Source organism: Zingiber officinale, chromosome 7A (genome assembly GCF_018446385.1).
Source record: "Zingiber officinale cultivar Zhangliang chromosome 7A, Zo_v1.1, whole genome shotgun sequence".
Classification (NCBI taxonomy): Eukaryota; Viridiplantae; Streptophyta; class Magnoliopsida; order Zingiberales; family Zingiberaceae; genus Zingiber; species Zingiber officinale.
In genome coordinates this window covers 123119378-123135084 of record NC_055998.1, presented here as the reverse complement: position 1 = coordinate 123135084, position 15707 = coordinate 123119378, and the positions used below count along the sequence as shown (strand labels likewise).

Sequence of the window (15707 nt, the reverse complement as noted above, 5' to 3'; positions counted from 1 at the left end):
GTGTGAATCAAACTAATGACCACTTCGAAGCATCTCAAAGACGGGAAATTGTGAAGCAAACGCAACAGATTACAGGAAGCCAAGTTTGGACTCAGACACCAGATAGTATCACTTTAAATAGATAGCAATTTAGCCCAAAAATAAATTTCAGCCTCTTATGGGTTAGCTATTCCTAGGATGACGACCGAACAACAATCACGAAGGACAAAAAGAAAGGCAGGTGAGGGCAGCAATTAAGCATGGCAACATGAGTGTGGATTTATTTGGGAACAGGAGTTATAGTGAGCTAGCTCACTTTGGAAGCCCGCTTGATGGACTTATCAGAGACTGGCTCTGGTCGAGTAGCTTTGGTCCACTTCCAAGCTTGGTACAGATAAAATAGCTAATTTCGCCTGCAATTTTTTGACATGGAGATCCATCCTTATTTAGAAAAGGTGGTGGAAGGGCTTTGATATCATTCATAGACTGCACACCAGCTTCACCAAGAATTGATTTGTCTCCTATTACATAACTGAAAAAGTAGATGTGTGACTATATTGATTTTAGAGTTTTGCTAACATGTGAAATTCAGTTACCTAGATAGTTCACTGTCTGGTGGTGGAGGGAAGCAGAACAATAGTTGCCGAAGCAGAAGCCCTGCAGTGTTTCTGTTTTGTGAAATCAAGACAGCATTTGGCCCCGCATCGAAGGTATAGGCTACCTGAAAAAAATTCAAATCATTGAATGATAAAAATATTTCACGATATCAAAATCCTCCTGTCAAACTAAAAGATAGCTGTTAATCTCTAACCAAATTAAAAGATACCAAGCTTTCTACACCTAAAAGAGGACAAGTACCAAAATCAATTGTAATTTCAAAATTTAAATCAATGTCTCTTCCTAGTTTACATCAATTTGATCTGTTCAAACCACTATATAGTTGCACTGAACTGAGTGTAATTAAGTTTTCGGAATATTAGCAATAGGGTCATTGTTGAGGGCGCAATTCTCGGCGCATATTTGGCTTAAGTCTGAGATTTCCATTTTTTTTGTGTCTGACCTTGATTTCTCTTTGAATTTGTAAGCTCCACATAATGATACTTTGCTTTCATCATGATCTTGAAAAAACAGTACATCTTAAATGATATTTGCTTTCCATTGGGACAACAATCTCTAGACAATCTTGTTATGTTTATTCTATGAGACTAAATGTTCTAAAGAATATTGGGTCAATAATATCTGAATTCCTGATGATTTCTGGATAAATTACATACAAACAAATTTTGCAAACCAGAGATTTGACAATTTTACTGATGCATTAGTTGAAGCATTCATAACTAAAATCAGAACCCAGAGAACTATGAAGGAATTGATTAGATTGAATGTTCACAACCATGCAGTGATCTATGTGACTCATGTTGACTAACAACATTCATCCAATCAAGATGCATCTTTTTCTAACTAGGAAAAAAATAGGTCTTTTTGGTCAATCCAGTTAAGCACTTTGAGTTGGATGATCTGTGATATCACAAGACCTGTGAATTCCTATAAACATCATGAAATAGTATAAATAACTGAGTTATAATTTTTTTCCCCTGAAAATATCCAACTTAATGATTGAGAATCTAAACATAAAAAGTTTACTCATAAACCTAAGGCACCTTCAGTCAAGTTCAATATACATGTTTTTCCACCTGACAATGGATACTGGTTATTTCTTTTTTGTCATTCGAAGCTTGAGCGAAGTTGTTCTTCCTTAAGTTTCACCTTCTATAGTTTTATACTTGTGCATATGCTTTACTCTAAAAATTGGCTTACATGTTCCATCGAGTAGTTTTTGTACATATGTCCATATTAGACTAATGTTTAACTTGGGGATGCAACTTGCACTGTCCACGCTTATGAATGTGCATGAAAAAAAAATCTGGAAAATAATAGATTTAGATATCTTGAATTTATAGCACATCAAGGGGATACTATGAAGAAGTTTGGGTAGAGCTTCTAGAATATTGTGTGATAATTGTGAATCTTTTAGGCCAAAAGAAAAATAAACTATATGGATTAAATTGTCCGTCTATGGTGCATAGAAAAGATAATATAGCAAATATAAGATTCTAAGATGGATGCGGGGTCATTAGAGAAACAAAACCAAAGTACTACTACCTGTGAGCAATCAGAAGTAGCCCGAATGATGATAAAATGAGAGAAAATAGATCAAGATACTATGGATATGTTTGAAAATGAGCAATACGATCTGTACTTGGCTGAGTTGAAACAATAGGAGTCAAAGCTTTAAGAATTCAAGGAAGATCTGCTTCCTATAATTAAAAGTGGAATTATCATTTTGCCCTTTCTCTAACATGTTCTTTGATCTCCAATATCAATTTATTGTCAGCTTATGTGTAGCATGACCTTCCTGACACCAGTACTGTTGGGACTAGTAAATTTTCAATAATTGCTACACGAATAATAATGGTTCTACAGCATTCAATTTAAAAAAAACAGAAATTTTCAAGATCTTATATAAAGCATACATGTAGAGGAGTTAAGTAACTTGAGAGCAGTCAATCAAGCAAAAATAAGAAACCGGGTCTTATATGGATAACCGAAACAGAACAAAGACCATCTTATATGGATAACCGAAAAATTCAGAAAATAAGCTCTCCATATATCTGCGCATACAAACCTGTGGAATTCCTTCAGCTTTGTTCCATCTCTCAACAAGACTGATTATCCTGAAATATTTGACATGATAGTCATTGACATTAGATCCCAAGAAAAACATAGCTTATTATATTGCATATAGTAAAAAATCAATCATTTCTGATTATGAAAAAATCAATCAAGTAAAAAAATGATTCATATGTAAAGTATATGATATCGTGCCTGTGTGATGTATCATTCATGTAGAATATAGGAGGGCTAGTATCCAAGCAAACAGCATGAAATTGATTGCTGTCTGAGCAAGTCAACATAGCAAAAGATGCAAAATCACGACTTCTAATGGCTTCTTCCATTTTCTGAACTCGATGAGGGACAACAGTCTGGGGTTGAGAACAAGAGAACAAAAGAATTACACAAAAGAGAAGAAAAGAACGAAGAAAGTAAGTTGGTGTCACTTCTTGAAGATAATTGAATGTAATAAGATTCAAAGGTATTTCAAAGTAAAAAGTATCTAAGCATAAAAATAATATTTCCTAAAAATCACAGAATACAAGCTGCAAATTTTAAGAACTTTGAACAGAAAATAATGAATTTTCATCGGTTGGAAAAGAAAAAGATGCAAAGAGTTTGGGCAGAACAAACCTGTGCCCTATACTGCAAAAGGGGACTTGTCTCAACACTATCACGCATCCCACTAGTGCTACTAGTTTCCTTTTGCTTTGCGCTAACCTGGATTTTTTTTTGGTTAATTAAAATCGGGAGACCACTTAAATGCCCAAATTTGAGAAAAAATACAAGAATACATTAACAAGGGAATGTTGATCACAAACAAAAATCTGTTGCCAGGTTTGCCATTCAAGTTACAAATTACAAGCAAGAATGCCATGCAAGATGAGAAGTGAGCTAGCAAACAATTCATCTCTAAAGAGGTTAGAAAATTTCACACATGTAACTCCTGTCATTCAATATAGCTGTCAAAGAAATGTTGGATTTCATAAGTAACAAATGATGTAGAGCAAGAAAGTAACCACAACCTATCAAACTCTGAAAAAACTTGAGAATATAGGGAAGTTGTATTTTACTATGGTACTTATATTAGATTTCTGATCATTTAGACTTGCAAAATTTAATTTGATGGCAGGGCATAACTACTTTTCAAATGATTCTGTATAGTTTATCAGGAAAATTGATATATATCTATGTGTGTGTGTGTGTATCACAAAATGCATGTAACATTTGGCTACATAATGTGAATTTGGCCCAAGTGCTTAAACTAAAAAAGTTAGCAAATTCTAATCTTAAAATTTTATAAGATTGCATAATGTGAATTTGGCTACATAATGTGACTTGTACATCTTATAAGCAAGATTGCATCGTTGGGAAAGCCTAAAAATTCCAAATCATAGACTAAATCTCCATGAACTCTAATAGAAACACCAAGTCTGGATATTTAATGACAACATACCACAGCAATGATAATAACAAGATCATTCCAATGAGATTCTGGGGCAAGGGGAACTGCAATGCTATCACTTCCGCTAGCATCCTGAAAAATAGCACTATCAAGTCATCAACTGATAAAATTTGAACATACCATCAACTGAAACATCCTGACTTATCATTTTTAACTTACATCACCCATCGCCCATTTAACAAAACCACCATACAGACTACGGCACGCGCTACCTGATCCCTGCCTACACAACAATGCCACACAAATTTGCACCATGTATTACATGTCTACTGTAATTGGCATTTCACCATATTACTAAGCCCTGGATTCTTTTACACAAGATAGCAGTAGAATAAATCTACAGCGGAGGCCAATGAACAAACATTTACACTATGAGCACCACAGGTAAATGAGATCATTGACAACTGTAAATCCATAGTAGGAACACAAACCTCGCTATAGATGAAAGCTTTCCGTGATCCTGGTCTACGTTCATTAGCTTTGCCAGGGTGAAAACTATCAGAAATACATTTCATTAGAGCCATTTTCGAAGCAATAATCATAAACTGCAGGGAAGACAAGTTCTAACCAAGGCAAGCAAAGCCAGCAGCTGAAGAAGCCAACCCTGCAGCAGTGGGGAAGTTATTATAAGAAGCAATGTGGACATGCAGTTTCTGCCAATCTTCCTTCCGGATCAGGACGCCTTTGTCCACATCCTCCACATCTCTCGCGAGCTTCCTGATTTCCCTCAAACAATTCTGGAACCTGTCCCCGGAAACAGAAATCTCCTACAAAATCAGAAAAAAGTTACTAGATTTAATCCCATCAAAATCATCAGCTCACTCAGACTAAGAGTTGCAGGCCAAGATTTAAGTGGGGGGAGTTTACCTGGCCATTAAGCCACATCCGATCGCGATCGAAGGTGGGGCTAACGGCGACGGTGGTAGTGGCAGAGAGGTGGTCGGGATCGAGGGTGACGCTGATGCTATCGTTCACGGGGAGGATGAGGGCCTCGTCGCGCTTCCCCCAGTACTTGATCACTGCGATGTTGGTCGGAGCTCGTCCCGTCGCCGTCAGGATCCAACCCTCCGCCTCGGACGCCATCGGCTCAAACTTCGATCTGGAAAAATCGACGAAATTTGGTGGAAGGCGGCCGAATGTTGAGGAATAATTGCCGTCTTATATAGAACTAAATCATGCGAGGTTAATTGCATTTTACCTCTTAAGCAAATGTTTTTTTTGCAAAACACCGTCAATATTTTAATAATTCCTAAAACATTCAAAGGTTAACAACATTCCAATTTTTTTATTATTATCAAATGAGTAATGCAATGCTACTAGAAAGCATAAAATATATTTTTTGATTTTTAAAAGGAAAATTTGAATAAAAAATTAAAACTTAATAAAAAATTGAAGGATAAAAAAAGAGTTTCCAGATAAGAGTTTTCTACATTTTACAATAAAATATTAAATCAAGAGATTGGATAGAAAAGAAATTAATAATATTAAATTATAATATATTACCATATCTTTTACATGATATTGGATATTTCAAATTTAATATTAAATCCATGTTCATATAAAGTAAAACAAATAATATTTTAAAATTGTTGTAATGAATGTAGTATGATATAATATTTAATTAAAGTATAAACTACTTGCTAACTAGATTTTTATTAAATGCCGTAGGTTGTGAAATTGCTTTCTATATAGAAAACTTGAGATTTAAATATTATTTTTTTGGACGTAGAGCATTTATATCAAAGTAGTAGGTGTTATTTTTCTCATCAAACCTTATTATTTCCGTTATTTATTTTATATTACTAAACTATTAGTAAAAGTATAATTTTTAATCAAAAAATAAACACTAATAGCTCTCCTTTAGTTAACAAATAATAGCTCTGAATAATAATGTGCATACTGAAAAATCTCTCCAATATGATTAGACTTGATCGTTAAAAGTGGTTAGCCGAACCATGAGAAATACATTATTACTGTGACTACTAATGATAAATGAACTTAACAATGCATTTGGTTATAGGCTCTTGCACCTTAAATGTTAATTCTCTATCATCTTAAAATGATAAGTCGGTGCACAATGTTCTTATCAATCTAAGGGGGTATTTGGTTCTTTCCTAGGAATAGAAATCGGAATGAGAATCATTGTATTGTGAAATGGGAATGAGTATGAGCATAAATATCATTCTTAAAAGCAATATTTGGTTAGTTGCATATTTTCTATCGGAATAAATTAAAATTTTCTTTTTTACCCTTAAAGGAAAATAAGAGAAAAAAATTAGATGTGAGAGAAAGATGAATGTGGGAGAAAAATATGATGAAAGATAATGATGAGAGAGAAAGTGTGATGAGAGAAAATGAGAAAAGAGAATGTGATAGGAGAGAGCATGATGAGAGAAGATGAGAGAGAAAATATGATGTGAGATAAAATATGATGGGAGAGGATGAAGAGAGAGAAAATGTAATGAGGGGAAATGAGGAGAGAGAGTGTGATGAGAGAGAGAGGAGAGAGAAAGTATGGTAAGAGAGAAAGTATGATGAGAGAGAAAGTGTATGAGAAAAAACAATGAGTGAGATGAGGGAGATTGAGGAGAGAGAAAGTATGATGAGAAAGAAAGTGTGTTGAGGAAAAAAAAGGAGGGAGTGTGATAAGAGATATTGAGGAGAGAGAAAGTGTGATAAGAAAAAAAGAGAAAAGAGAGTGACGGGAGAAATTGAGGAGAGAGAAAGTATGATGAGAAAAAAAAGAAGAAAGTGCAATGGAAGAGATTGAGGAGAGAGAAATTGTAATGAGAAAAAAGAGGAAAGAGAGTGTGATAGGAGAGAGAAAGTGTGTGATAAAATGACGAGAGAGAAAATATGATGAGAGAGAACAAGGAGAGAAAAGTGATATGTAAGAAAAAAATAAATAAATATATTTTGATATTTGATATTAAGGGAGAAAATTTTAATTTTAGATCAAGAGCTTTTTTGGAATAAGGGAATATTTTGATTGATGAAAATAGGGTAATGACTCATTGAAGGGGAGGTACATGAGAATGAATTATTATCCAATTTCAAGGATTCATTCCCTTATTTGTATTCCTATTTTTATAATCCAAACATTAACAATGACAATCAATAATTCTCATTCTCATTCCCCACTTATATTCCCTTAAAATTCTAGTGAAATATTTATTGTATATCTTCTTTTTGAGGACTTGAACTTATAACATCTAAATCACACGAGTAATTTTATCATTGGATCAAAACTCCCTTTAATTTCTTACAATCTTAACTTTTTAAAAAAGATTAAAATATAAATTATTATCTAATTGGACGACAAAGCTTCAACCTCAGTTAACAAAGAGAAGAGGGAATTCTCCTCCTATTATAGGGGAAGAAATATTCCGTTAGGATCTATATTAATAAAACAAATATATTTTCATTTTATAAATTATTTAGGATAGATATATAAAATTTCAAATTACGAGAAATAAAATGAATGATAAATAAATAATATATATTAATCCTGCCCCGAAGCTGAGTGGATGGCTACCGGGAAATACCGTTGATGTGGATCTTCGCGCGTGGTGGAAACACCTCGCTCCTCCGCGGGTGGTGGAAACATCTCGCTCCTGCAGTCACAAGTCGTTAGTGCCAAGCCGGGAGGGGGTTCCCGGCGACGGTCCTCCGACACTCAAGTCACATAATCGGCTCTAAGAAAATATAAAGAAATGAAGAAGTGAAATAGTGGTGCTCAAAAGCGTTTTTGCGCGTACCTCCACGGATAACCACTCCTCTTCTTATATAGAGCTTCGATGGGCTGACTACACACTTCCCGAGCGGACGTGACTTCCCACGTTTTTCTCAATAGTTAACATCGGGAAGGGATCCCTGACACCTTACCTTAAAGGGGCAGACGCATTTATGCTAGGGCGGCGCAATCTTTGTCTGTACGATTTCCTGTCCATTCGCGCCGTCAGCCAGCGACATTGACTCCCAAAAGGATGTTTAAAACATATTTCCCTTTTCTTCTTAAATGTCAGCCGCTAATCATGGTACTTTCTTTGATCTATCCGGCCAGCCCACTTTGTGACATTCTACATATATATATTCCGATCGAATTGGACTTCATTCTCTCGGCTCTTCCTAGGTTCAGATCGGCCTCTTTGAACTCTTCAGCCTGGTTAGGTTGTGGGCTCGACCTAACCTTCGTGAGTTTACCCCACCGCTCGGCCACATGGGCCTGCCGCCTGACTCGTCTCTTAACTGACTCTCCTCTGTATGTGATGATCATCCGATCGTTGAACCTCCCTAGCGAAGGGGCCCCACCCTACGCCATCGCCGGATCATATATTATTCTCGGAAATAATATTAGGCTGATCGATTTGTTGGGGGTAAAAGATGATTATTTTTATTTATTTATTTATCATTCGTTCTAATTAGAGGAAGGAAGATAAATCAGGGTTTTTTTTTTTTTTTGGGAGAGATTATGCGTTCCTTATTATCGTCACTCTAGTCAACTGGACACATGAGAACAGTGAGAAGTAGATTTGTCTTCTCCTGACGTTACTCATCTACCCAAATAATACCCGTTCCTCGGCCTCTCTTGCTAGTCGCCGAAGTCCACCGCGGCAGGTGGGGCTTTGGTCCTTGGGCGGGCCCCGCTCACTTCTTCTAATCATTCGGTAGGGTGCAAATCGTGTGGCTGGGTGGCTTGCTTCCCCTCTCCATTAAATACACCTCACCGGCCCTTTCCGTTTTGCTCTTTCCCCAATTCATTGTCTCTTACTCGCGGTCGCAGATTCATTCTCGGTCGCCTCGGAAACCCTAGTTCCGTTCCGCCACGATCGATCGGCTTCGATCTCGCGCTTCTCGGATGGGTGGCGGCAGGGTCTGCAGGGGTGGCCCCTCAGCCCGGACTTCCTTGTCCGCTTCGTCCTCGCCGGCGGTCCCCGCGGCCCCTCCGACTGAGACGGCTTCGACGTCCGTCACTGACACCTTGAACGGGTCGCACCACTTCAAGATCGCCGGATTCTCGTTGCTTAAGGGGATCGGAATCGGCAAATACACGACGTCGGACACGTTCTCCGTGGGGGGTTACGACTGGGCTGTCTACTTCTACCCCGACGGGAAGAGCACGGAGGATGCTGCGGCGTATGTGTCTCTGTTCATTGCTCTGGCCAGCGAGGGGGCCGATGTCAGGGCGCTGTTCGAGCTGACGCTTTTGGATCAGAGCGGGAGAGAGCGGCACAAAGTCCACAGCCACTTCGGAAGGAGGCTTGAGAGCGGACCCTACACCCTCAAGTACCGAGGCAGCATGTGGTGAGTTTGGTTGATCACAAGGATTGAATTGCTTCATTTTTTTTTGTTCGCTTGTAAATGTTATATCCTGAATACTCTTAAATCACATTGGCATCATAGACTTAGTTTTACTTAGCGTCTTCACTTTTCATCTGCTCCAAATTGCTTCTTTCTGCTATTTTGGAGGTCGTGGTAGTTGTAAAAGATGAAGATGTGATGGATGTGTAGATTTACTAAAAAGGATACAAAATTACTAATATCTGAGAGCAATTAGTTATTATACCTCCAACAGAGATAAAATGAGAAAATAGGGTGAAATGAGACATGTTCAAAGGCCATGGGTAGTGAATAGTTAAATCAATTAGAGTGGAAGGTGTAAAGGATAGAGGGTGACCAAAGAAAGCATTTATCAATGTATTAAGGAGTGATTCAATTGATTTGAATAATGCAAGGGAATAGAACTCACTGGGGTGAAAAATCTCGCCAACACCAAACAGTTGAGATAAACACCGGTTGACAATGATGACGATGGTAGTTGTAAAAGTTCAAACTTCCAATCAAACAATGTAGTGATTTGAAGTAATTAGTGAAGTGGGTAATGAAATGGATTCTGTTGATAGTAAAGGTAACATATTGTCTCCTTTGGTACTATATTCATTTTGTTTGCAGGTTGAGTACTTACATTTATTTCAAATAAAGTACTTTGCAGTAATGCACACTATGGATGACTAATTGCATGGCTGTGCTTTTCTTTGAATGACGCAGGGGCTATAAACGTTTTTTCAAAAGAACTGCTTTAGAGGCATCAGATTACCTTAAAGATGACTGTCTCTTAGTTAACTGTACTGTTGGCGTCGTTAGATCACATACTGAGGCACCCAAGATCTACACCATAGCAGTACCACCTTCAAATATAGCCCAGCATTTTGGCCAGTTTCTACAAAGTGGAGAGGGCACTGATGTGTGTTTTGAGGTAGATGGTGAGATGTTCAATGCTCACAAATTGGTACTTGCAGCTCGGTCACCTGTGTTCAGGGCCCAGCTTTTTGGTCCAATGAAAGACAGGAACTTGCATTGCTTAAAGGTCGAAGATATTGAAGCTCCTGTTTTTAAGGTAGTCTCGTCTCATCTACTTTCTACTTGCTACTTTGTTTGATGGCATCTTTAACCATTTAACTTGCACAACATTGGTTGCTGTTATTCCCTTATGTAGTTTTTTCACTCTTTTTTTGTAAGATTAAGCTGTTTCTAAGACATCGTAGCTCCTAACTTTCTTCCACTGTAATGACTTCATAACAAACTTATCCTATCTGTGCTATGATTATATATCTAATATTTAATTTAAATAATTTTGATCTGCCAGTGCTATACAATTGCCGCAGTTAACTGAATGTGTATTAGTCATGAAGATCAGCACTCTTATTTTCACTTATGCAATGATGTATGGAAGATGCAATCTGTTACCATAAAAGATTCTTGTGCGATTGCATCAATCAGGAATCTATTTGTTTTATATGACATAGTTGTGTGATTATTGATTTATTACACCTTTCGTTCTTGTACTAAGCCTTTCTTGTGTGTTTTTAAGAATAAAAATGTGCATAATGTGCCTTTATTAAAAGCTGGGGATTTTTTATATTAGTGATTAACCAATTAACTTACCATGGTATAATAGCAAGATGTTCTGCATCCAAATCTTACCAGTGTTTGTGATATACAAAAGACATATTGCTCTGGATGAGATAGTCTACATTGCTTCAGCTAGTCTACTCCATTTTTTCACACATGAGGTGGTGTTAATAATTCAATTCATAGAATGACCCCTTTTCCAACTTCTGGGAAATCATTACTCTGGTAACCTTTATCAGCAGTTGTACCATGTGCTATAGATGCAAAGACCTTATTTGTTTTAGATTTTTTTTTTTGAAAATTATTCTTGTTACTTAGAAAATAGAATTTAAAAGTTGAAAAGAAAAATAGAATCAATACTTACATTTTTTTTACATATTTGAATCTATTAGAGGTGAATGATGTGATAAATATTTTTAATGATTTTATTTGTTTTGAAAATTACAAACTAAAAACAGTTTGTTATTCAGTTGTCAAATAAGGCATAATGTTACATCTGCCATTATAAATATTAAATTTGGTGGATGTCATAGTTATGGTTAGTGTGAGCATGCTACTTTTGCTTGTTGGTCCTTTGCATAGATTTGTGTTTAATGATTTTTTTCATATACTCTTATCTTTCTTCTTTTACCACTTGGCTTCTGCTGAAGTTCTAATTGTGATTCATCAAAAAAATAGTACCTAATTTCTTTCATGCCTATGAAGTGACCATTTTGTGTGAGCCAATCTATTCCCCTGATCCCATTCATCCAGTAAGGCATTTGTACGTGTGCTTGTTGGGGGAAGGAGGTACATATAACATATATGTTAACTTAGATTCTGCATTATATATGAAACTCAGAATTTGGAGATATAAGTAGATAAATCGTGAGCCATATATATATGTGCTTTCCATCTTGTACAAAGTATGTGGAAGTTTGTTTCCCTGACTAGTCTTAAAAGCAGCTGGAGACCAACATTGTGTTTATGAAATGAATGTCTGTTCACTTATATGAGCTAGATGCAGCACTCCATTATTTAGTCAGTTGATTTCATCATTTCTTAAATCTCTAGTTCATAGTCTGAAAGTAGATCAAATACACAAGATATGGGTGAATTGTGTGATAAAGGGTAAGCATGAGGAAAACTTTTCATACAGTGTGCTTTCAGTTTTCACAACTTGATGAGTTGTACAACAGGTGCTAGATGAAATTACTCAAATTGTAACATAACCTTAAAAGAATGCTTGGCTTACAGACAATCTATTCAAGAGATAGTTTGCCAATTAGCCAGTATATTAATGTGAGTGCCAAATAAATGATGTTATTAGAATAATAGTTTATTGAATTCTGACGTTATACAATTAGCAAATTCACTTAGACATGGAAGTACAAAACAAGTCGATTCACAATATTTACAATGAGATTTTCAGAAGGATTATTCAATTGAGGCAATCCTCATTTATGTTGTTTCTTTTGAGAGAAAATAGGAGGGAAAGAAGGTAAAAGGAAAGAAGAGGAAGACTAAAATCAAATGCTTATTTTGAGGGAAGGAAGATTTAATTGTGAGGAAAAAATTCCATTTTTCTGATGTGTTTCCTCTGAAATTAGGAGGAAAATCTTTTATGCTACAAACTTTCAAGACTGGCCTTCAGCTTCTCTATTTTTCTTGCTAACTCCAAGTCCTGATAGCTGGAGCTCTTGCACATGGCTATGGATGAACATGTGGACATGGAAGCAGTAATGCTCTTATATGAGCAACATAACTCTTGTGAGTTGAGATAGCACAGCTCTTGTGCATTATGACATAAATTCCTTGTACAATGTCGAAGATGTAGTGGAACATTAGCAATGGGTGTTTCAATGTAAAAAAAAGAGGGTATTACGGTCTTTTATGTTTGCTTCCTTAATTTCTCTCTCTTTAAGGATCCACAAAAATTCATCTTTTGTTTCAATCTTCTCTTTATTTTCTTTCCCTGCCTTTCATTTCTTGCTCCTATTTTCTCTCTCTAAGGATTCATAACATTAATGATCTTGTTTCTAGAATTTCTAGGGCCAAATCATTTATGATTAATAGTTCTATATTACAATTAAATAAGAATCCTATTCTTATGTTTGCGTAGGGATTCCTTGCTCACCCTTAGATAGTGTATCACTCCTACTGCCAAACTAGTTCTTCCTAAAGGTTTCATTAAAAATAAGAAAATCTAAGGTGTCAAGGGTGCTTACTTAAAATACTCACGAACTTAGAACTAAGCATAAACTTTTGAAATTGTTGCCAATCTCAAAGGTGCTTGCAACTAAGCACTCAAATTTAGCAAGAACGCAGAAAGAATCAACAAAGCGAAGAAACATTATGCTTGCTATAATAAAAAAGATCATCTTTATGCCATTTTGAACTTTTGGATGCTTCTTGATGTCTTGGACGTCAGATGGTTCCACTTAGAGATGAGTGGTTTCTTGGTTAAGTCAAAATCCCACTTGAATGCAAATAATGTACTCATTATGCCTCAATATTTCCTTTCTAATATCGTTAAGAAGGGTTTGATGGCTCATATGAGGTATTTATAGAGTTTAAATCCTGTTAGCCAATAAATGTTTTGAGGGTGAATAAGGCCAAACAGAACATTTTACAGCAACTTGTTTTTGTCCATTACTCGATTCATAGAAGAGTTTGTTAGATTACTAATATCAAAGACAGTTTTTTAATATTTTATTGTCATTTTTGACACAATTTTGTCAATATAGACTCTGATGTAGCTTGCTGATGAAAGAATTTAAACAAGATTAGAGATTATATCAAACAATTGTACGTCAAATGTTACCAAATAAGTAGATTGATACTTGCAAGTTCTGTTCTTAATGCTTCTGTGTTGAATTGTTCCATCACATTCCCTTTGAATATTTCTTCATCTTATGTTTGCTTGTATTTGGTTGTTCCATCTTTGGTCATTTGAGATACTTAGATGAGTTAAACCTTATCGACATGCTCAAGATATCAGCATATTATATGTTTTATTATCTGCAAAATTTGTTTTTTTATCTTCAAAACTTGTATTGTTTTGGTGACCTAGGTATTGAAACTTTAGGCTAACATGTTTTTTCTGCTGTTGTATTATATTGTTTAAGTTCTCTATTAACAGATACCTCATATGAAGCATTTTGTATAGTATGCATCATCTGGAAATGTCGAAGTCTCAAATTCATCTTTTTTGCCATTTACATGTGAAGGAGAATGCCGTACAATCCCGTATAACTTGATTTTGTCACTACTTTAGCAAGATTGATCTACTTGCACCTCTTATTATGGTTATCTTTGATTCTTGAATTGAATTTTCATAACTTGGTATTTTTATTGTCAGGCTCTACTCCATTACATTTATTGGGACTGTTTACCTGATATGGAAGACCTTGCCGGTCTAAATACAAAATGTGCTTCCACTCTAATGGCTCAACATATGCTTGCTGCTGCTGATCGCTATGCATTGGATAGGCTTAAACTACTATGTGAAGCAAAGCTGTGTGAAGATGTTGCCATAAATACTGTGGCCACTACTCTAGCACTTGCTGAGCAACACCACTGTTTTCAGCTTAAATCAGTTTGTCTCAAGTTTGTTGCATTACCTGAGAACTTGCGAGGTGCAATTCATATTCGACCTTACCGCCCCATTTTCATATCATGAATACACTAAATCAAAACTCTTTATCATCTTCTCTTCTGGTGAATTTTGCAGCTGTGATGCAAACTGAGGGATTTGAATACTTGAAGCTCAGTTGCCCAACTATTCTATCTGAGCTTCTGGAATACGTCGTCAGGATTGGAGAAAACTCTGTAGTCTACACAAAAGACGCCCTCGATGGCAGCGATGCAAATGGAAGGCGTGTGAAACCGCGAATATAATGTCGTGGCATGTATGGATCAGTACTGTCAAAAGCCTCACTATTTGTAAAGATCGTAATTTTTTGTTCTCCTAAATATCCTGGTTAAATCACTCATGGCCCCTGTACTACTACTTTATTAACCCCCACCTTGGGAGAGCCAAACTGAACTTGTCAAAAGCCCAGTTTGGTTTCTAAGTGTAACCTAAGTAAACCGTCGTCGCTATTGAAATTGCTAGTCTGGTTCTAATCAAGTGTCTATTCTTCTACACTTCAATTATTTGTTCAGAACAGTCGAAATATTGGCGATATCCTTGGCTGAATCAGCACTTTTTCTAATTGAGGTTTGATTAAATCAGTGAAATTAAGTTGGATATGTATGAGTTTTGTGGCTATTTAATTCGTTTTTTTTTAAATATAGAAAGCACTGGAGCTTTCGTCAACACTTTTTTATGAAGTCGATATTGAAATTAACACTTCGTAATCACATTCCAAAGTCTTTATCATCGGCTCTAGCTAACGTGTTTAATGAGTATCCACTATCCAGTCAATCTGTCCCTTTGCTAGCGATTCCGTTTCCATTCTAGAAAAAAAGGCACAAAGGGTTTTATCTTTGCTAGTTCATGATTTTCTTTAAGTTTCCAAAACATAATTTAGAAATTTAAAAGTGATTAAAATATATCTTTACTAATATTTTTTAGACGTTTTTGAACAATAAAATTTACTTTCTTATTGATAAATATTTGACAAAAATTACAATACTTTTTTTAGAAAAAGAGTAAAATAAAAATAAAAATAATAATAACAATAACAATAACAAA

The 15707-nt window shown here is 35.9% G+C and overlaps 2 protein-coding genes across 2 annotated transcripts; one reads left to right on the top strand and one right to left on the bottom strand.

The window, feature by feature from the left end:
- Nucleotides 1-3: 3 nt before the first annotated feature.
- On the bottom strand, nucleotides 4-5269 carry LOC122002327 (diphosphomevalonate decarboxylase MVD2, peroxisomal-like). The gene is made up of 10 exons (XM_042557458.1): nucleotides 4985-5269; nucleotides 4686-4884; nucleotides 4549-4612; nucleotides 4277-4340; nucleotides 4109-4189; nucleotides 3286-3372; nucleotides 2866-3023; nucleotides 2666-2714; nucleotides 576-700; nucleotides 4-511 (listed from the first exon to the last, which is right to left on the bottom strand). The coding sequence occupies exons 1-10, from the start codon at nucleotides 5198-5200 to the stop codon at nucleotides 292-294; spliced, it is 1263 nt and encodes a 420-aa protein (XP_042413392.1). The 5' UTR covers nucleotides 5201-5269; the 3' UTR covers nucleotides 4-291.
- A 3576-nt stretch (nucleotides 5270-8845) lies between these two features.
- Nucleotides 8846-15140, top strand: LOC122002325 (BTB/POZ and MATH domain-containing protein 1-like). The gene is made up of 4 exons (XM_042557456.1): nucleotides 8846-9421; nucleotides 10166-10514; nucleotides 14370-14646; nucleotides 14742-15140. Exons 1-4 carry the CDS (start codon nucleotides 8976-8978, stop codon nucleotides 14906-14908), a joined length of 1239 nt encoding a protein of 412 aa, XP_042413390.1. The 5' UTR covers nucleotides 8846-8975; the 3' UTR covers nucleotides 14909-15140.
- Nucleotides 15141-15707: the final 567 nt, after the last annotated feature.